The sequence below is a fragment of the Spermophilus citellus genome (genome assembly GCF_964194105.1).
Source record: "Spermophilus citellus genome assembly, chromosome: 5".
Classification (NCBI taxonomy): domain Eukaryota; kingdom Metazoa; phylum Chordata; class Mammalia; order Rodentia; family Sciuridae; genus Spermophilus; species Spermophilus citellus.
Genome location: NC_138186.1, coordinates 90,326,378 through 90,350,592, shown reverse-complemented (window position 1 = coordinate 90,350,592; position 24,215 = coordinate 90,326,378). Strand labels below are relative to the sequence as shown.

The 24,215-nt window shown below is 34.7% G+C and overlaps 1 protein-coding gene across 1 annotated transcript in view; it reads right to left on the bottom strand.

The window, feature by feature from the left end:
* Window positions 1–9,630: 9,630 nt before the first annotated feature.
* BCKDHB (branched chain keto acid dehydrogenase E1 subunit beta) overlaps window positions 9,631–24,215 on the bottom strand; it is a 195,978-nt gene continuing 181,393 nt past the window's right edge. The window contains exon 10 of the mRNA XM_081295967.1: window positions 9,631–9,779. Coding sequence (XP_081152093.1) covers window positions 9,639–9,779 — 141 coding nt within the window. The 3' untranslated portion in view covers window positions 9,631–9,638. The remainder of the gene's footprint in view (window positions 9,780–24,215) is intronic.

Here is a 24,215-nt window from a genome sequence, read left to right as displayed (position 1 = left end):
TGGCATTATTGCTCAGAAATACACAGACTAGAGCAGAGGTGATAGCCCTACAGAAACGAAGAATGCTGCTGGAACCATGCTGGGACTTTCTGTACCAAGGCTTATTAAAGGGCAGCCTTGCAAAAGCTTGTGTCCTCACTGTTTAAAAGAATTGAATGTCTTACCAGTCCATTATGATGCTAACAAAAAGCCATGGATCACCACGAACCACTTTTCTGATTGGTTTCACAACCATTTTGTACCAGCAGCTTATGCTCACTACAGGGAAGCCGGACTGGATGGTTACTGTATGATTTTGTTATTCCTTCACAATTGTTCTACTTATCCTCCAGCTGAAATTCTCATCAAAAGTAACATTTATTTCATTTACTTTCTCCCCAATGTGAATTCATTAGTTCAGCCTTGTGGCCAGGGTACCTTTGATCAATGAAGAGTAAATACAAAAGCACTTTTCCGAAGAGCATGCTAGCAGCAGGGAACACAGACACGGGTGTGGAAGGTTTTGAAAAGGAGTTTAGCTAGAAAGATGCCATACAGGCTGTTGCCAGTGCTTGCAATGCTGTGGCTGAAGGCATAATTGTGCATGCCTGGACAACCAACCGCTGGTCTGCACCTGTGTTTGGTGATGTCAACGAATAAGGCAGTGACTTTGAAGGATTTTGTAAGTTAAAATGAAGAAAAAAAAAACATGTCTGGCCTCCTTCTGTATGTAAAATGTATACCTTCAAAGTTGGCCAGTAAGCAGAAAGTAGCTATGGAAATTTTTGTCAATAATGAAGCTCCAGTTGTTCATTCATTGATCAATGGTGAAATAACCAAAATAGTTCTGCACCAAGGTGAGCATAATAGTGATGATGAAGAGGATGTCAACCCTGCAGAGGAAGTGCCTGTGGACAGCATGGCTAGACTGTGTGATGGGCCTCTGGAAGGACTAGAGCAAGGGACATTCAAAACCAAACAAGAAGTCATGTCAGTTTATAAAATCAGAGAAGGACTTCTAAGACAAAAACCATTGCTAATGAGGCAGACAATCCTGAAGGAAACATTTAAAAAAGCCACCCCTCACAATGTCTTCTCATCCCTAGAGGACCCACTTTCTGGCTTCTCGCCTTCTGATGTTTCTTCTCACGATTTAAAAAAAAAAAAAAAAGGGAAAAGAAAAAAAATGAAGATGCAGTGTGCAAAAAAAACCCAACCAACCAAGCAAACAAAAAAACCTTTAAACCAAACATGGCACCACAGGAAAAGTCTGAAGGCTGCCTGCCCGTGTTTGCTGCTATTGTCTAATGGCTCACACTGGGACTATGTGACTCTGCTGTGCTGTTTGGTTACCCTGAACACATGATCTTTTCACTGCCTTAGTTCTATGCTATATTATTTACTGTTAAGCCCTTGTGTGTGAATAAGTATAAGAAAATGACTGTTCCCTAGTAGCACATGAATTCAGAGTCAAGAAGGCTGGAGATGCCACACAGCCTAAGAGTCCACACAGTGGCTGAGATTAGTGGCACCTTGGCTTTCTCATGAGTCAGGGTCCACAAACTGCTTTATGTACAACATTATTAAAAGTATTATGTAAAATTACTTTCAGGTTATGTGGAGAAGGTATATGTGAAACATGAAATTTGTGTTTAGATTTGGGTCCCATCCATAAGATATCTTATAAGTAAATATTCCAAAAATTTTTTTTAAAAATCATACATTCAAAACATTTCGTGAGCATTTTGGATAAGAGATACTCAACCACAACTCCATGAGTCTGGTAGAATTAATAGGAGATTGTATAGAATACCAAATGATCAAAATATCATTTTAAATGTCCACAAAGAGGGTCCTAACTAAGTGCCTCCCAGATATGAGATAGAATTCAGGAATAGGCCTGCATTACCATTCCTTCTATTCATCCAGCAACATACTTAGAAACTTTGATAGTGCAAGCATTATTCTAGGCTCTGTGGAATTGGAACCAAAATGGAACCAAACCCCTTGGCCTTCTGGAACCAATAGAACACTAAAGATGGGGTGGGGTAGAAGAGAGATATGGATGGATATTCCAAATGATCAAAAAACAATTTCTTGAATAATTGTTTCAATTCCTCATAGCCACTGAATCTTAAACAGTTTGTAGTAAATAAAATACTTACAAGTAGCCATGTAGGCCTCAAGAAGTAACTGAAGAACTTTTAGCAAATCAAGGCAAAGTAACTATTTTATTAAAATGGTTAACTAAAACATACTCATAATAAAGATCTTTCTTCACCAACACTAGGGGTAAACTACTAAATCTTGCAATTTCTTCCCCCTCAAAGAAAGGCTCTTTATTAGAGAGCCAATAAAGACAACAGCAATTTATGAGGTCATTATATGCAGACATCATGTTATATAAAAATAGCTTCACTGTAACAGGATACAAATATTATAAAGAAAAATTAAAGAAAACATTTATTTTATAAAAAATAATTTTTGAATTTTCTGCTTTTAGATTTTGTCATTCTTGTACTTCTTTTTGTCTTTTGTTGAAGCTGACTTAGATTTTCAATTTTCTTCTTCATCAGATTTAAGGTTTATGAATTTACCTCTCAATAGAATCTTGGTTGAAGCACACTAGTGATCTCATGTTCTAGATATTTTGTATTTGCTTTTACATTTCCCTTTTGTGTTATAGTTACTAAGCCAGGTGCATTTTTATTTATAAGTAGTTGTAATATTTATTAATTTGGGAGGTAGTCAGAAAAAAATGGTTTTTAATACTCTTTTGTTTGGGAAGTTTACTGTAATATTTCTGTGTCCTAGAATGTCAACAATAGTTTTCATTGCTTATGTTTATTTTGAAAGTCAACATAATCTTCAGAAGAAAATAAAAAGTTTTAAAGATGTATTTCTATGGACTCAATCCCATTATTCATGTGCTTAAAATATTCTATAGTCTTATTATGATCTACTTCATCTATCAAATTGAAAGTTGGGTACAAAGTCTTCTCTATAACTGTTCTGTCCACATCTTCTATATTTATAAATTTTTGCTTACATTTTAATACTAAACACTTGGAACATAAAGAATTTAACTGTCGAACCTTCACTCTGAGATTCCTTTTGTCAATGTTGAATGCGTATTTCCCCTTTGTCTACTGTTTTGTCTCATATGAATTCTGCTGCGTTTGTTTTCTTCATTTTTATATCAAATGGCTATGGTATGAATTTATTTACTTATTCATTTATGATTATACATAATAGTTGGGTTCATCCCGACAAACTCATACATGCATGGAATTTGATTTCAGTTCATGATTCTCTCTTTTCCCTCTATCCTCGACCTCCTCTTTCTCCTTCTTCCTCTATGCTTCTAGACCTCCTTTTACTCATCTGTTAATTTTTATTTGGTTGGTGCTTTATGTAATCTGATATCCTTCCCTCTCCCTTTCCTTTATTTAACTCCAGCTTCCACATTTGAGAGAAAACATTCATCCTTTGAGTTTCTGAGTTTTGTTAATTTCACTTAGCCTGATAGTCTCCATTTTCATACATGTATTGGCAAATGCCATAATTTCATTCTTTTTAATGGCTGAGTAGAACTCCATTTATATAAATATACATTACAATTTCTTAATCCATTCATCTATTGACAGGCACCTGGATTAACTCTATAATTTAGCTATTGTGAATTGTACTTCTATCGACATTGATGTGGCTATATTGCTGTATCATACAGATTTTAGATCTTCAGGAAAAAATACACCAGAGTGTGATAGCTGGATCATATGGCTTGTATTTTTTCACTTTTACATTTGATCTTGATAGATCAGCTTATTTGACGACGATTTGTGGTGAACAGCTTTTAAGTGAATTGTTTCTTAAACCAACCTAAGTTCTTTCTTATTAACTAGGAGGTTACTCTATAACATTTATTGCCTTAATTGTTTCATTTGGCCTTGCTTTATTCTATTTTGTTGGTTTTTTTGGGGGGAGGGGTTGTTTTGGTTTGGGGGTTTTGTCTGTTTTCAGTTGTTTTGCTTTTTATTTTGTTACAGGGACTGTGTTTCTTAGTTAACTTAGTTAACTTTACACCTAAGAGTCTAACCCAGTGCCTGGCCTCTAACAGACACCCACTAAATGTAGAATGAATTGGTATATTAAGTATTGAACTCTGCAGTGATATGGAAAACACATGCACTGCTTTTAACTCTGTCCACAGTTAACTTAATTTTTCAAAGCATTTAACAACATTAAACTTTCAAGTGTAACAGCAGAATAGCTAAGTTATACTCCCCTTTGCTGAAAATGAAGAGTTTAGAACTTTTGAATTTTATCTGGTAAATGTACTACTACTCCAGTCTTTTGTCGATAAGTGTCGTATTTATGATGACCATTTTCTTATTTTATAACATGAAACCGTTATTTCACATAAAAATTTATTTAAGATAATTATATAGATATACGTCTTTCTGTTTTTAACTTGCTTCCATTCTCACTTCCAGTCCTTCCAGCAACAGTTTTCTCATTTTAATTACTGTTTAATCTCTCATTTTTTCTGGAAAATATCCTTTAAAAGTATATTCAAGGAGAAATCAGTGCACTGGGTTCTCTAAAGCTTTGCCCATATGTTCTGTTGCTTTCCAAACCTAATGGCCCCGGGGAGTATATCAGCATTGCCAAACTTCACCTATCCCTGGAAATTCCAACATGACTCCTTTGGGGCCACATTTCTCATCCCTCAGCCAAGAATTCCTGCTAAGGGTAATCTCATCTGTGTGTCCAGCTTGTTAGCATCTATCATCTGTATATTTGGTATCCTTGAAACAAGTAAAAATTCAAGAGCCAGTCTTTTAGAATATAGCATCATTGACAAGACTGGGCTATCTAACTTTTGTTACTGCATTGGGTAAACTGAATTTTTACTTTGAACTAACTGGCTGAGTCTTGGTCTAGGTCAGGGCCGTCTCTGTGGCCAATACTGAAAAGTTCTGGGTTTGGTCACCCCTCCAGAGAGGAGGGGGAGAAGTATTGGTGGGAGAGGAAGTTCTTCAAACAAACAGCAGTGCTATTACTAGCCTGTAGGGGTAGGATGCTGGGCATCCAGCAATCACATGTGTCCAATGCACACAAGTTAAAAAGAAAGGGATTTGTTTAAACTAAATGTGTACCTTCAGTGGGCCACCTTCTAAAGATCACACCAAGGGTTTCTAGAGGATGGGACATACACCTAATGGATAGAACAGAGTTACTTTCTGGATCATATTCCTTATTTCTTTTTCTGATGTACACAGGGATGTAGTTCAGGTGGATAATGTCTATCAGTTATGCAGAACCTGGATGTTACAGTATGTTTTTCCTAACAGAATTGAATAATTTTTGTGAACCCTAGAAAATAAAATTAGCTTCTCTATCCACATTGTCACAGGGAGCAGACTTATTATATGGAGGCAGAGAACTGTGGGAGAGTTGGACTTGGCATTCCTTTAAGATCTCCAGTACCTTCTTGCCACTATCTTCTTATTTTCACAATATAGAACATTTTTCACATAAAAAATATATATTTTTGATAATTATGTAGAGGTATGTGCATGCCTTGAGCTGTAGGCTAAATTTAGTATTAACTCTAAGCTGTTTACTGTGGATGGGAAGCGGGTAGCGACTGGTGGGCCAACTGGAGGTGGGAAGGTGCACTTAGACTCTGGCATTTAGTGTATAGATTATCCCAGGTTATCCTTATGTTTGCTATTTTTTAAAATAGAGTTAAATAAACTAAAATTTAAATAGCTAAGAAAAAATTCTTAAAATAACCAATGTGTAGAAAAAAAATCGCATTAAAATGATATAATGGCAATACAACATAATAAAGACATCCAACTGAAGTAATAAATAATATCAACTAAAAAAATAAGTTCAACTAAAACCATTATGTTCGACAGGACCCTTCAAGAGCTCCAGGTATGGTGACTGCAGTGTATTTCCTGCTCTGCTAGACTGGTGAATGCAGAGTTCCCTGCAGGATGCCTTGAGCTCTTGGTGGAGTAAGCCAAGGTCCTTACTGAGTTTTGGCACCTTAAACTCAGAATGTCCTGTGCAGTGAGCCAACTGGATTCCCTAAATCTTTTCCGAACTTGCAACTGACAAACTACATCTTTTCTCTATACTGTTCAGGTTTTAATCCAAGGTCAAGGCTTTATTTTTACCCCTAAGAAGCAATCTGGCTCATTCTTTCAGCTCATTGCCATTTGGAGTCTATGATCAAGGGCCTTTACTTTGCCTCCAAACTTCTGGCAACCTACATATATTACTTTCTATATCCTCTACCAACTGCTGATGGAAAAAACGAAACAAAACAGGATACAGCTTTTTGTATTGCAGTTTAGGGGGCATACACACTTGTAATCATAGGAAAATGTCCAATTTTTTTAGGTTTATAGAGAAAGGAAAACACAACAACCCCATTTCTCTTTTGGGATTGGTTCTGCTGGAATCCATGAGAGGAAATGCTTCTGAAATGATGGGAGGAGTGGCAGATGTAAAAGCTAAGGGCAGCGCCAGAGCTAAGGGTCTCTACAGGGGGATCCTTGGATTGGTCAGGCCTTCTAGAACTATGGTGAGGGGCAGAGGTGGTAGAGTAAGCAACAAGAGACCCTGGAAAAGTCTTCAAGAAGAAGGCGGTTCCTGTAGAAGCCCTTTATTGCTGCTAATATTTTTATTCTTATTTTTTTCAATCTTCCTTTTTTTCTTACTAGAGCATTATACTTGTACCTAGTAGTTGGGTTCACTTTGACAAAACTATGTGGGTGTGGAATTTAATTTCAATCCCCACCCACCTGCACTTCTCTCCCCTTTTCTCTCCCGCTATTCTCCTACCTCTACTCTACAGGTCTTCCTTTTGCTCATTTATTTATTTATTTTTGAATGGTACCTTCCCTGTGGTCTAGTCATATAATATTATTTTGTTAATTTCATTCCAGATTTTCTCCCCTTTCCCATCTCTCCACCTCTGTCACCCTCAATTTCCTTCTATTCCATTGATCTTCCCCTATACTTTACGATATCATATACCTCCTCACCCCTGACCCAGGCAAAGTCCCACCTTCTTTCCTTTATTATTCTCTAGCTTCCACATATGAGACAAAATATTCAACTCTTGATTTTTCTGAGTCTGGCTTATTTCACTTAGCTTGATGTTTTCCATTTCCATCCATTTACCAGCAAATGCCATAATTTCATACTTCTTTATAGCTGAGTAAAACTTTATTGTAATGTTTTTCTTTTTATCTACACAATAATATAAGAAACATGGAAAAATGTCTGCTTTGAAACATCAAAGAAAAAAAACAAAACAAAAAACCTACAACCATAGCTAAAGCCAGTCAATACTATAGCAAACAGGATCAGGCTGTCTATCTCCCAGAGTATGGGAATGAGGCTCAGGGATGATGCTCCCCCACCACAATCTGGAGAAGTGGTCCTTCACCAGTAACCTTGTTGAGAAAAGAGGGAAAAATATTCCAGAATTCTTGCCAATATCCAAACATTTTGGCCATAAAGAACTAAACCACATATAATAAAGTTGAAGCATCAGCATTTCTAGAGTAAAGAGTTCATTTTAATTCAGATTTAAATAGCAAGTTAACAACCTGCAACAAAATTCCTTTTTACTACAGGAAAAAAGACGACAGACCCAACCTGAAGACGATTTGACTTTTCTTTATTGAATACTGTGTCACACCTGATACTTACAGATGGAATTAAGCTGAATTTATTATTATTACCATGTGGAACATTTTAAGATGTTGATCATAAATGCTCTAAATAGAAATCATCAATTCATTTCTGTTAATATAATAATTAATTTATAATTCTTTAGTCGATATCCGTGATAGTTCATTTCATAAAAACTATATTCAAGAAGATATAGGTCTGAGAAAATATAAAAATTCAAAAAAATATTTCTGTGTGTAGTCATAATCTTCCCTTTTTTCTGTAAAAGAAATCAGAAATAATTAAAAACATTCTCAGTTGTATGCACAAATACTTTAATATCCTATTTAATTTCTAGCACAGAAAAAGCTATTCTTCTATCATAGTTTCAATATAGGTTTAAACTCTTTGCTTATGTCTAAAAACAAATGTGGGTGTAGTTCAATAGTGGAGCACTTGCCTGGCATGTATGAGTCCCTGGGTTTGATCCCCAGTACCACAGAAGAAGAAGAAAAGAGGAGGAGGAGGTGGGAAGGAGGAGGAGGAGGAGGGTGGGGGAAGAGAATATGGAGGAGGAGGAAAATCATATTTAAAACCAGCATGTGGCTGCCACCACTACGACCTTGATTTGCCATTTGGATGGCCCATGGAAGGGAATGATATGTCAAAAGTGAGGAAGCTCTCTCATCAGTTCTAAGTGTAGCTTACTGTAGTAGCCAGCTGTTCTTCCAGGCAGCAAGAGGACATCAGAAATATAGCATCTACACCTGCACTTCTGAGAGAATACTGGGATGTGAGGTCTAACAGCCCAAATCTACACTTATAACAACAACATTCTATCAAAATAGATGCAAAAAATATGGGGATTATAATAACAGTGGCACATGATGGGCATTATGTTCTGTATTTGTACCAATGTAAAGACATCTCTCTCTGATTTTAGGTGAACTAGCTTTATAATACATATACAGAACTCAAGAATTACAGCATTCTTTATCTTTAAAACGTATGGGGTATATTATTTTAGAGCCTGTTCTTCTGAAAAATCATGGTTATTCAAAATGCATTACTATTATGTTTTGGTCAACTTACAGTTTAAAATGTAAAGTATCTAATTCTATCTACTCATTTTGAAACATTTCAAAATCAGAGTGTCTGTGATAGCAACATCTATATTAAAACCCAGAAAACCTAATTTAATAATTCTTAATGTTATTTATTTCTGTTAGAATGACACTGCTGAAGGGGCTGATAAGCATGACTTCAAAAATAATTATGAATAAATATCATCTGTTATTCAAAATTTAAAAAGCATTCATTTGCCAAAAAGGATCTGAAAATAGTAGTGATAGTAGCAGTAAGTTTTTTCCTTAGTTGAAATTTCCCTTATACTCAATAAGGAGGTATTCTACTCAATAAATGTTTTCTCCAGATAATATAAGGGTGAATTTCAGAATGTTATAAATCATCATATGAATAACTGGAGCCTAAGCTAATGGTGTTTGAGGGGGCACTTCCAAATAACAGAAATTGGGGCTGGAGGTATAGCTCAGTTGGTAGAGTGCTTGGCTTGCATGCACAAGGCCCTGGGTTTGATCCCCAGCACCAAAAAATAAAACATAAAATAATAATAATAATAATAATAATAATAATAATAATAATAATAATAGAAATTACACCTATTTGTGAATATTTTAAATAGTCAGAAAAGTATACAGAAATAAAGATAAAATCTGAATAATGCTTTCTAGAAATCACATGTATACATATGCTTGACATGTTTCTATTAAATGTAAACATACTAGTAAAGATTTATTTTACAAAGTAGACATTTTGTTCTGAAAGTTGCTGTTTATCAGAATGTAACACAAGGACGACTATTGATCCATGGGTAACAGTACATGAATGTCAGGGACTAACATTAACTTTCTCACAATACAGGGCACCTACCTATGTGGTCAATAGTTGATCATTTTCCGAAGGGCATCATAGCACTTCCATTTATCTGGGATGTAAAATGGCTCAAAAATGTGAGGAAACGGTGTGTCATACCCACACACTCTGGATATAGGAGCCTCAAGGTTCAAGAAACATTCTTCCTGCAGAGAAAAAGTGAGATGGTCAACTTTAAAAATACATTTGTATTCATAAAAATAAAACATTACAACTTAAAAATAATTCACTTAAAATACAATGACATCTAAAGGATATTAAAAATATCTAAGCATACTATAATGTGGGGAAAAAAAGCAGGTAACAAGTAGCATGTTGGCATGATCCCAACCTGACCTAAAATGTTTTCATATATGTACAGGCATCTTATACCTTTATACGTCTATTATCTGAGCCAAATGAAGATCACATGTGCTTCTTATGAATATAAATGTAAGGCATGACAACAGCAAAAGGTTCACAGAAGTTAACTGCAGCTTGAAATTAGTGACGATGCAGATTTTCCTGTTTGCTATTTTTTTAATTTAAAAAAAATGAACTTGTATTACTTTCATAATAAATTTCTATAACTCCAGTATGCTCCAGCCAGACTAAACTTCTATCAGATTCCTGACTGTGTCCTTATCTCTCTCATGGCCAGGACTTTGCAGATGCTGCTAGTCTCTGGCCAGTCACTTCCCAAGTCACTACTCTCTGCCTGACTGACGTGTGTCTGACTCTCAGGCATTCGCTTAAAGGTCCTGGCCCTGGAAAGCCAGTCTCTATAGCACCTCCCAGTTGTGCACCATAGATGAGGAAAGGCTTCTTCTGCTTGAATCCCCACAGCACTGATCTTGGGCATGGTTCATTGCAGTGACCAAATTATCCCTCTCCCTTAGAGACCAGGAACTCCATAAAGCTAGAGTTCTAGTTCAAACATGTAAAGTCCTCATTCCAGTAGAAGAGCATAGAAAATTATTTTTAGGGGTATAAAATGTTAGATAAATAAAACACTCAAATTTGAAAATAAATGAAAATTTTAAAAAGATAAATTAAAAAGAGAGACATGATTAAACTAGTCTATAGAAAATAATATTAGTTTTACTATTCACATCAATTACCTAAATAAAACTCTTGGTTTTGATTCATATATTTTATACACTGTCTTGATTCACAAAGGATTTGAGGAGGCCTATGTTTTCTTACATGTTTTACTATTTTTGATTTTTCATTTGAGCTGATATTTTTACATGAGGAAATCCCGACATCTGAGGTTTAATTTCTAGCCACTGTGCAAATTTTTCCCTGTGACAAGTGTACCAAGGCAGAAAGGACACGGAAATGGGACAGATCAGCTCCAAAGAGAAAAAAATGGGACATTTACAGACCTCCCTTCAGCCCTGTTAACCACTGTGACTTACAGTATCAAACACCAAATAACTGTTGTATTTCTTAGCAACAGGGAATCTCTACGAACAACTTTAGAGCTCAACACCAACTGTTGAAAGAGTCACCTGAGAGATTCCACTACTAATAAGCTGGAATGAGATGACAGATTGGATGAATTGTTTCTTGAGTGTAACAAGTAACTTTAAAGGGCTTTCAATTGTCAATTTGGGATTAACAGTTTTATTTCTTTGGCTGACACAGGCTGTTCTTTCCATCTTCCTTGAATACTGCAGTGTCTGTAAACAAATTATCCATGGACACTGCAAAATACAGAAAATCAAGGGCAAAATATTTCACAAAATACCTTTGATTTTTACACCTGTTATAAAATACTATTCTTTCAAACTAGTAACTTGAAAAGCTGGCCTACCACAAAATGACCTGTCAGTGTTTATTAAAATCACTCCCTTTAAGCATAATGACTAACATCGTCAAACTCCATTTTTTTTTTTTCAAACAGCAATGCTCCTAACTCCTCAAGAATGTGAGCATCAGTCTTTCCAAGAAGACATCTATATGTCTGCACAGGCACAGAAAAACATCTGCTGCCAGGGAATACTTGAACTGTAAACAGCGGTCACTCTTTGAGGTGGGGAGCGGCAAGGAGGTGAGAGAAGACTCTACTTTGTACTTTGTATATATTTTTTGAGGCTTTATGAGACTGTTAATTCTGTAATCAAATGACACTGAGAGAAGAAAAAAGTAAAGTGAAAGATCCCTTTCATATGTGAATAAATATTCTATTTCATGTGTGATTTTTACGGAAGGGGTTTGCTCACTTTGGAAACAATTACTGTAAATTACATGGAATTAAATGATTATAAAATACTACTATAAGCATATAAAATATACTATAAAATCATGGAAGATAATTCAAGGATGCATAACAAGAGACTATGAATGGGATATTTGGTTTTATAAGGATATACACTGACCAACTGGAACAGTTTGAAATTCTCTTTGCAAACCGAAATATATTAAAGAGCCTTGAATTACTTCTTCCATGGACTTTAGTAAAAGCTTCTTTTAAAGGAATTGGAAACAAGATGTTTGGGCCAATCAAGCAGCTGCACAGTTACTTCTGAATTGGTTCATATGCTAAGGATTTATGTGAGTGCATGTTAAATCTGCGCTATCGTCAAAACAGGGTAGTGTGAGTGTATGTCTACAGTTTTTCATACAGAAGCGGTACACACACACACACACACACACACACACACACACAGAGAGAGAGAGAGAGAGAGAGAGAGAGAGAGAGAGAAGGGGGGACAGAGAGAGACACTTGAATCCCACTGGCAGGTCTGTAGATTTATGTGCAAGATTAAGCCTTCACAAAGTATCTCTATCTCTACATTATAACCACATGACACTATAACTATAGCAGATATTTGTCCTGAATTTTCAAGACAATCAAGATTAATCATATTCATCTGTTCCATTGGTTGCTTCACTATACTCATATTCAAAAAAAATAGATGATTTTTGATTCAGAAACTGTAAACTGCATAAAATCAGGAAGACTGGCCCAGCTCACAGGCTGCTGGGAGGAACACACAGACAGTCTAGAACACGGGTTGATATGGGAGTGTCAGTGTTTGGTCTTTCTCCCCAGAGACTGCGTATGTGGACTGGCCTGACCCATGTGGAACAATGACAGATGTGACGGCTAGGTTCCAAAGTGATCACAGTGTAACAAGTAACCAGGAGCAACAGAAAAGAACTCAGACCAGCATCGAGAGAAACTTTCCTTCAGTTATTTGGGATCCAAAGTTTCAATCAGGATCCCGTGAGGTAGACTGAAAGCAAACCCCAAACAACCATGCTGTAATAGCTACACACATTTTACTGTGATATCTGCTTTCACCTAAATAATCAGCTGCTTAAATTAAAACAGATACTCCTTCCAAAAGACCCATGTGAAATTCTAGAAATAGTAGTCAAACTTTCCCTTTAAATATGCCTACCTACAGCCGTGAGGATTTTTTCCAAAAATGTGAATAATAAGAATAGTGACCAGTACTTAATGGAATTCCAGGCATGGTACTAAATGGGTTATATTCTATCTCATGCATAGTTCATTTTATAAAGTAAGGAAACTGAGGTGGAAAATCTCGTCCAGGATCAATTAGCCACATACACAGCCCCCACTCAGCTCATGTTCTTAATCTTTATTCTACAAGTTTCAACTTATAGAATACTTTTGAGAAGAGCAATAGCAAGGGGACAACTGAATTATGAATAAAAAGAAAGATAAAATTGAAGGCAAGCCGGGATTACCAAGGTTTTGTAACAGAGTCTTGGGAGGTGCAATGGTTAATACAGCCTTAGAAGCAAGTGTCCTCCACATGTATAAGGGAGGTGGGGACTGTGACCTGTAAAGAAACTGAAAGCACAAACTTGCAGATGGTAACGTGCAAAGCCATAAACAGATGGTCATGGGTACTAAAGTGAACTAGGAACTTCCTGGGCTATAATAAATAATTTAACTAAGCATAACTTAAATTGTTTATATATTAGCCATCTGGATTGCTAATTACTATATCCAGAAAAGGAAGAATGCAATATGAAAGGATTCTGAATCATCCAAATCACAGACACAGGCAAAATAAATTACCTTTGCCTATTTTCTGAAACAATATAAATTTATCTTTTGTTGTTAGAAAACAAAATATGTGGTTGAAATCAGGGAAGACAAAGACTGTTAATTCTTTTAGCAGATAAGAGAGGTTAAATACAAATTACTAGTATTGGATCTGTTACAGTTTACGACACATAAGGTATTATTGTAGTTTTAAAAAATTAAGTATACTGTATTTATGCCTATGTTTCAATGAATGTAACTGCCATGATCTGAATGTGTCCCCAAATGTTCACATGTTGGAAATTTGGTCCCCGAATTCATATTCTGATGTTATTTGGAGGAGGAACCCTTGGGAGGCAATTAGGACTAGATGAGGTCATGAGAATGGGCCCCCATAATGGCAGTAGTGGGCTTTTAAGAAGAGGAAGAGAGACCCAAACCAGCATACTAGATCAATCTCACCATGCAATGCCCTCTGTCATGTTATTATGATAAAAAGATGCTTTTGCCATGTGGCTGGACTGCCCAGACTCCAGAGCCAAGAGCCAAAAACATTTCTAATCTTTATCAATTGCCCAATCTCAGGAATCTTGTTATAGCATCAAAAAGAGACTAAGATATAATGTATTATATGTTGTATTTGTGTAAATACATATATATTAGGGTTTTCATGGTATCCCTCGAGATCATTCAATATTTAACCTCATTTGCCTCTCATACCTTAGCCATTAATTCTCCTGTCACAGTATCACAGGAGTTACATTATTGAAGTCATTTTCGGGGGTATTCCACAGTGTAGCTTCAGTCACTATCAGCAAATCTTTTTGTTGTTTTTATGGCAAGCTTGCATAATATAATTGACACAGCATGGAATCTTTGTATAATTATGACTGATCCCTCTAAGTCACCATTTATAACTGCAAAAGGAAGTTATTAAAAAAAAACCCAATTACTGCACTTTTAAAAAATCCCAATTACGGCACATTTTATTGTTTTATAACTATTTTATCTTTTTATTATAATTATTAATATATAAAAATTTATTTTAAGTTTGAAACAGGTCTTGCTGTGTTGCTGAGTCTGGCCTTGAACTTGTGATCCTCCTGTCTTTACCTTGCAAGTTATTGAGATTATAGATGTGTGCCACCAAGCCTGGCTGACTTACCGTTTTTTATAAATGTGAAATAATATGTGTTCTTTGTCTTTCTGTGTTCTCTAATTCCATCCATGTTGCTACAAATGACAAGATTTTATCCTTTTTATAGATGAGTAGTTTTCCATTTATAAATATACCACAATCTCTTTATTCATTCCTGCGAGGGGCCTCTAGGATTGATTCCATATTTTTGCTATTGTAAATAGTGCTGCAATAAATATGGGTTCAACAACCATCTTTGGGGTATAAATATTTCATCTCCTTTGGCTATATACCCATTCATGGAATTGACAAATCATATAGTAGTTCTATTTTTATTATTTTGAGGAACACCAGACTATTTTCCACAATAGCTATATTAAATCATATTCCTACCAACAATAAGAGTTCCCCTCTCTCTGCATTCTTGACAGCATTTTTTATTTCTTGACTTTTTATGGATAGCAATTCTAACTGGAGTGCAATACTATCTCACTCTGGTGTTTCACCTGCATTTGTCTGATGATAATGAATTGCACATTTTTTTTTAGGTATTTGTTGGACATTTGTATGTCTTCTTTTGAGAAGTGTCTATAGTGTCTTCTTGTCTATTTGCTGTTTTAGATTGTGTGATACCTGGTTTCATGCCTGATATGCCATAGTGCTCAATAATTGCTAGTTTTTTTGCCTCTTAAGATTTTCCAAGGTTAAGGAATCCTTGTTCATAATAAACATAAGGCATTTGAAATGGTAAAACAAATCAACACTGAAGACAATTTTAGTAACACAAAACTGTTAAGCCTGAGATGTAGCACAATGCCAGCACAGATACCACCTACTGAATACTTACTAAACCCTATAAAGTCTAAAAAAATACCAAGAATCATAAGTACTGTATGAAGGTGGAGAACACTGGGTATGGGATGCCTTAGCCAGTCTGCACACAGACACAAGGCAAGGCAGGGTCCAGTGCTGCCCCCTGGTGGGGAGCTGGGAGCCTGGCTACTAATCACTAGTTCTGGGAGTGGAATAATGGATTAAATATGACTAGCTAGGGAAGTCAAGAACTCTGGAGATGGTTAAAATAATTCTTCCCCGCAAAAAATATATTTTCCACACAGTGATATGATAGAAAAGTGACATGTCAACCAGATTACAAAAGGTTATGAGTGAAAAAAAGTCCAATATATAAAAGATGTAAACTAGGCACACACTTTTAAAAAATAGAGTCAAGAATAAAGACCATACAATATTATTTGGTAGGTTTTTAAAGAAATCATTTGATCTTTATTTATTTTGTAGTTCAGGTAATTTTAGCACAGATTTCTTTCTAAGAACAGCTTTGGAATGATTTTTCGCTCAGTTCTTCTAATGACAGAAAGTTGGATACAGCCAATTGTGTAAGACTACATACCATCTTGAGTTGGAAAGATGTAAGGAAAAATTCAAAGTGAGATAAAAAACATGAAGGTCTTTCCTATATATGGTCTACTTCCTTATAGATGAAATAGGCTGATAAAATTCCTTTCTTTTCCTGAAAACCTGTTAACTGATTTTTCTAAGCATTTAATGAAAGTCAGAAAAGCAGGACAGTGTAATGAGAAACACATCACAAATTAAAATATGTGTATGTTATCTGCAGGATTATCTGATAAATCAGCATCTTATATTTCTAAGGAAAAATACCCCCTCACAACTTAATTTCAAAGCAAAAACTCAGAAAAGTGATTTTTAAGTTTCCTTCCAAATAAAAAGATTCAGCTTATATTGGGTAATCATTACATCACTGTATCAATTTGAACTATGAGATTATATTTTACATCTTGGAAGGGAGTGCATTAAGCTATAAATGTCATAAACCCTGCATGATACAGATTATAGACTCACTATTTCTTTTCTAGGAATAATATTAAGAAGTATTTTTAAATTATTTGTAAATGTGCTTTCTAAACCTAAATATTAATATAATTTAGTCCCTATTATTGAATTAATAAAACACCAGAGATTTCACTTCTAATTGCAATTAGTTGTCTAGAGATCAGAATTAGCAGTGCAAGAGTTAAACTAAAAATATAAGAAAATCTAAACTACTATTCCTAAATGACATATATTTCATAGCTATAAAGTCCATGAACTTAGAAACTTACGTTTAGTCTTAGTTATGTAAAGATAGACATCACCCAGCTTCCAAATATTATCACAGATTATTTGTTTTAAATCTGCCATGAAAACTTGCCCATAGTCAAAACATGAGTTTTAGCAAATGAGAAAAAATGATTCTAGTCTCTTGAATCACACTTTCTCAGCAAATGAGTCACAGAAACCTGAGAAGGCAGTATGCCAGCAATTCCAAATTAATTTCATTACTGAATTAAATAAATACAACATTACTAATGTAAGATATTATTTTCATTTAAGCTAATGTTTTAAAAGTATGTATTAAAGCATGCATTGAAATTTTTAAACAGAGCTTTATGGGTGTGTATTAACTATGCACCAATGTTCCATATGCACGCATCTATGAAATTAATTCTTTGAAAAGCAATCCTTAAACCCCCCAAACTAACAGAATGCTCCCCTAAATGTTAAAGGTGTGCTTGTTTTATTTTTCTAATACTGAACAAATAAGACGCATACAACAAACACTAATTGATACCAGGTCTTTCACTTTTAAAACAACTGAACCAATATAACTAAATAAAAGAGTATATGAATAATATAATTTTATATAGATTTGTATAAAACCTAAAATATTATTGTGAAGCCAAACTATTTCAGCAAAGCTTCTATGTGTTAAATCCAAATCTTGACTAAATAAAAATCTGAGATCTCTATTACTTAACTTCACCAAAACATCATCAACATCTGCTGACTTTTTAAAAAATCCATTTCATCCTCTTTTATGCAAATTACTGGTAATTTGGTATTTTTCCCTAAAATTTTTTAAACAAGTTAAAGAATAGAAATTGAATTCTGCATTCATATTTTTATCTATATTTGGATTCAATTTTTTAAATGGAAGCTGATTTTCTGAAGTTAAAAAAAATGTTATTTCTGATCTAAACAGGTCTCCGTGGATGTACTCTAGCTACCTAAAACAAAGTGGGAGAATAATATTAAAACATGCATAGTAATGCTACCTGATTCAAACTCAATAGTCACATCAGAATATAAACATGTGTTAATATAAAACCATCTATGAATCTTGATATATTACCTGTACAAACCAAAGCAGTACAACTTTTAAAATCAAATTTTAATATTAATTCAATATTTCGTGTATTAATCTAGAGATTACTGTAACAGCTATCTAATAAAAACTGCTACTATTTCTCAAAACTATACTTTTATAAATTTTGCTATTTTAAAAAACAATTAATGACTTTATTTAAAGTCACTCAAAAAAAAACTAACTCATTTCAATTTTCTTAAAATCTACAGTAGTAATCACAAAGTAAATCACTTTGTTTTGGTTTTCGAGGTAAAACCTGTAAGCATTTGGTTCTGCTTTCTCACTTTCCCCCATACAGTCTTGAGCTATGACTCTAGTCACCTACCATTTCCACCTGAAGGGCAGGAAAAAAAAAAAAAAAAAAAGAGGGCTAAAAATTAATTTCTTCATTAACTGTTCCTGCAACACACTGTTTGCTGCAAATAGTCTCTAAAGATGTCCTGAGGCTTTAAAAGTTCAAAGTCTAAAGTATAATTTCTTTTGAGATACACACTGTGTGCAAGTTTTGACATTGAAAATGCACTGGGCTACAATGCTTTTGTTAAAATACTTTAAATTCAAGAAAGGGGGAAAAAAGGCAATGTTCTCAAATTTCCAGACGCTGAAGCTTCTCAAATTTTATAGTTCAAATTCTTCCTATAGAAGAAAGCATCGACAGCAACGACAGCAAGGACGTTTGAAAGTGGAATTTCCTTAGAATGTGGATGCATAATGATAAACATAAGCGACTTGAAGCACTGGGTCACCTCATGAACAAATCGCTCTCTGTAAGGTAGGATTTTTTCTGGTGTGCCTGGCACCAGGAAATTTTAAATACTCCTGAAAAGTGACTTTTGATGATCTTGCAAAGCATTCAATTTTTCTGCTTGTTTTTCCACAAAATTCTTCTTGTAGCAGTCTACCACCACCAAATGGTGTCGAGAAGGCAGAAATCAATCCTGCCTAACTCGAACTGACGGTTCCTTTGTCTTGTGACAGAGAAAACATATTGTTTTAGAATTTAGGGGACTGAAACTACATTAAAAAGATTTCTGTTAAAATCTGTCACTGTCCCAACTTTGCAACCTGTTTTTAAGTTTCAACACTAATTATAAACTGAAACTACTAAAAAAGAGTGATTGCTCTCTAAATGGTACCATCTTCTAAAAAGTTAGAGAAGCTGGATTAAAAAAAAATGGCTAAACTATTTTCTATTTTTACAAATTATACTCTCAGAAAAACAATAAGGTTTCTTCTTAAGGGCTTTTTCCTTCTCTTTAAACATGTTAAATTTCTACATTGTCTATTACTTTTAAAAGAATGTCAAAACAACTTGATAAAATAAAAGGCAAGAAAAAGGAAAAAACAATGTCCATTTTACTTCACCTGTAAATACCAAAAATCTGATGTGCCAGTGTTTTTTTACTGATTTGAAGACTAAAAAAAAAAAAAAAAAAAAAAAACCTAATCCTGGGTGCCATAGCAACATGACCTTTTAAAATTTGGTTTCACTGAATAAATAAATCAGACCAAGTTATTTTTCAGTAGTTTAATTCTGGTCACTAGATTACTGTAGTTTTATTAATAAAGCATAGCAAAAATAAATGTTAAATGTTCTCACTAATAATTAGGGAGATGTGGTAAAACTTGACCCCCACTGTTAATTGTTAATTGACTTTTACTAACATGGTAAGTTAGTAAACCTATTCATTAAAACAAGTCTAGCAATTTTAATTATTGTTAGAATCTAATGAAAATAAACTACAGGATCTAAAATATATTTTCCTTTCTACTGTATTTACATATGTTTCTGCCTTTAAAAATTGGTTGATATTTCTTACAAAGCAGCTTTTCAGGTTGAATATCTATGAATTTTCACACACACATTTTTTTTATATTAGTATTTCAACAATCAGGGGACTTTTCAGAACTGGGAGTAAAATAAATATGCCTCAGTTTTTATTCTCATAATTGGATAAGTGGAATGCTGATAAGATGAACCCTGGGCTGGGGATGTGGCTCAAGCAGTAGCGTGCTCGCCTGGCATTTGTGCGGCCCGGGTTCGATCCTCAACACCACATTAAAAAAAACAAAGATGTTGTGTCTGCTGATAACTAAAAAATAAATATTTAAATTCCCCCCCCTCTTTAAAAAAAAAAAAGATGAACCCAATTCTGCACATATTCTCACAAAGTCTATGTTGCTTGCTCAGTGCATATTTCTAAATAAATGTGTTAACCCATAGATCTACTAACAAAGCATTGGTTAGTGATTAGAATCTGTTTCTGGATACTTTTTATAGTTAAATGTAAAAATATAAAATTAGAAATGCCAAAAGGTACTTCTAGTCAAATAAATGGTGATGAGCTAAAATTTGGGGTTATAAAAGGGTAATATTCACATAAGTTTATTTAGATGGATCAGAGCATTTACTCAATATTTTTTATCTACTTACTTGGGGCTAAACCACATATTCAGTCAGATTCCTCCATATAGAATTAGAGGTTAAGACACATAACAGGAATTTACATTTATCATACACCAAAATTAACGATGTAAGCCAGTACATATGGACACATACAACCAATCCTGTTTGTACTCAATACATCCTGGTGAATAATCAGAGAAACAACATGGAAAACTGTAGAAAAAGAAATGCACGTAGATGAGGGTTTTTTTTTTTAAAAGGAATAAATATATGAATATGTGCAACAAAAGATCCAGACATTTAGTTACCAGACTTAATGGTATTGTTATTTAATAATAAATTCTTAAAACTATAGAGATAGTCTCATCTGATCCTTTCAAAAACTCTGTGGTAGTCTCAAGCAAGAAACTGAGACTGGGAGAGGTGAAATGAGGTGACCAAGGTCATCAAATGTACTCCTTTTGTTGCTATTGGTTCCAGTGTGCTTGGTTAATCTCAGATGCACTGAAAAAGATGTGATTTAAAAGTGTTCAAAAGTCCTGCTTGGATACAGGACTTTTAGCCCCAAGTAAGTAGATAAAAAGTATTGAGTAAATTTGCTCTGATCCATCTAAATAAGCTTATTGTGAATAAGTGTATTTATAATATAATATAACCCCAAATTTTAGCTCATCACAATTTATTTGATTAGAAGTACCTTTTGGCATTTCTAATATCCAAATTCTGTATTTAGTGCTACCATTGCACCTGTGAAAGAGAAACTGATGGAATTATTAGCTTATTTATGACAAGTCCAACCACAATCTTTTTTTAACTTTTATAAGAATGTTATAGTTGAGTGCCTTTTGAGGGAAGAGGGTTCATTGGCTGGAGAATAGGCTTGGATGTACAGGTTGTGGTGGGGTTTTTAAGATACCAAGAAGATGAGCAAATAAGAAATGTGTACATGAGGAGAATTTATTTATAGTTAATTGCTAGCAGCTTGAATGCAGAGCATGAGCTGCCACTTGGGTTCTAAAGCCGATTTTGAATTCTCAGAAAAAATTGGACATTCACAGTAGGCTGTGAGTTTAAAGTTTTTTCTACTACAAGTTTTTAAAAAAAATCACTTAAGTGCTTCATTAAGAAATTACACTTGCTTCCCTTCATTTATTTCCTTATCTATGACACAATCAACTAATTTGATTAAAATGTAGCATTATGATAGACTGTAAACTATGTTTATTTAAAATATTTAAATAGTTTACAAGTTTTATCCTAGCTTTAATTTAGACTGGAATATGAAATATAATCTTCCCCTCATGGCACACATTTTATAGCTATTCTCTGTGATTAACTCATTTAGAAAACTCTAATACTATACGACAAAATTTCTAAAGTATTTAAGTGTCTTTTGAGAATAAAATTAAATTCCCTTTTCACAACTAAAATAGCAGACAACATCATAAGCCATTGCAATTAAGTTAATCTTATATTAAAATGTAAAAATGAGTACAGTATGGGGTCTCACTGTCTCAGACCGCACTCACCAGCTTCAATTAGTGGTTACTGGCACAGCCCCATAGCTGTGGACTCTCATTAAAGGTAAAAAGCTAGTTGCATACAGACAAGTGCCATCAAGTGGACATGGCCACACGCAGATAGATCCATCTGTCCCTGTGCATAGGATCTGGGATAAGCATTTCAGCCATCTCTGGGAAAGTATCTCATTTAAAAGCCCATTGATATATATATATATATATATATATATATATATATATATATAATATATATATATATATATTTACAATGCATTAGAATTTCACCATTTTCAATTCCCAGACCCCCAAATAAGCATGCTTACATTTGACATAACAAATCACCAATCCACAAGGATTTTCCTTAGGTTTCCTCAAATGCTAATTATGTAGCAAATCTAATTAAGTGCATATGATTCACTTCAGCAGTAGGTACTTCAGTTACTTCAGAACTGCCAAAAGAGATCTGAAGTGTCTATTCTCCCTCCAAAACAATCATGCTGCGCGCCAAACTGATAACCATTAAACACAGCTGCAGAGCAAATGTGCGGCCTTGGTCCTGTAAATACAGTGTTCACACATCAATCTACGCTTCAAGCAATTTCAGATTCAGAACTACTGACTGCAGGTTTGCATTACTGTTATATGAGTATTACAGATGAGTACTAAGTCATCTGCTTCACCCAGCATAGCTCGAGCAGATTTCTCTACACCATGAGAGTTCCTGCTACTTAAGAACACATTGAAACTCTGCAAACCACAAATATTGATAAATACATCAGGTCAACATACTGAATCAGTTTGTTTTCAAGCTCTATAGTTCACATGAATACGAGTAAGGGTCATTTTGTGTGTTCAAGAACACATTTATGTTTAACTTCATTCCTTAAGAAAATTATATTTACTGTCATTTGTAAATACTTTTAATTCTAGAACGTGAGAGTACAAACCAACCTATTGTAAATCTGAGCTGCAGAAATTAAATTCCTTACTTCAGTAACTCATATGATTTCCATAGAAAAAAATCTTTTTTCAGAGGGGCTCTCCAGACCGGGTGGGTTACCGGATGCTTCAGGCCATGACCGAATTCCCTCCTGACACTCTCAGGTCGCTATGGCAACTACCTTTCCCCTATCAATACGCAAGAGCTACAACACTTGTATTTTGAAAAACCTATTTCCTTTTCTATGGCGAAAACCATATGACCTAATTTCAGGACTGAAAAATATCTCTTTTTGTGCAAAACAAACAATATCTTTGCTGACTGAATTATTGCTCTAGAATTCAGCTTTATAAATAAATGCAAAAATAGTGAGCCAGCCATTGTACTCCAGTTTCAAAACAAGGCAGAATTTCTGACATGAGTAGTCAAAGGATGTTACAGCCGGATTGGGTTATGTGCTTAGGTCCAGGCAGAAGAAAAACGGGTCTTTAGAGAGACAGTAACTTATCAGACACAAAACTGGCAACAGGAAAACAACATATGCTTCCACACAGCTTTTGGAGTTTCTTAAAAGAAGCAAACATTTCAATAGTTATATTTCCTATCTATGGTTGTTTTTAGATTATTACTGTGCAGGGCAATATATAAATTGACATTTCCAAATTAAATATAATTATTTTTTGTATCCACTTGCTCAAGTATCCACAGCTAAATCTCTAAGTGGTATCTTACTTTGAGTGTGCAAAATCAGGTTTGCAAATCACAAACTGATTTCAAAGCCCTTTGTTTTTTTTTTTTGTTTTGTTTTGTTTTTTTTTTAAGAGAGAGTGAGAGAGGAGAGAGAGAGAGAGAGAGAGAGAGAGAGAGAGAGAGAGAGAGAGAATTTTTAATATTTATTTTTTAGTTCTCAGCGGACACAACATCTTTGTTGGTATGTGGTGCTGAGGATCGAACCCGGGCCGCACGCATGCCAGGCGAGCGCGCTACCACTTGAGCCACATCCCCAGCCCGAAAGCCCTTTGTTTTAAAGGAACAATGTCTGAACTGGAATAACCTTTTTTTTTTCTCTAAACACATGATGAATATACAACTTTAATAATTTCTGTTTATACTTATATTCCGTTTCACCTTGGGACATTAATGAGCGTAGTCACTAATGATGCAGCCAAAATAAAGAGGGAGGAAGGGAGGAAGGGAGGAAAAATTTAGCGGCACAGAAAGTGGGGTTTAAAGATTTTTACTACATAGCAATTGCTAAACACCTCTGACTCCTCCACCAGAAGCCACACTGTTGCAACTGTCATCCTGTCACTTCCTGAGTTAAAAGTTTTTCCTAGCT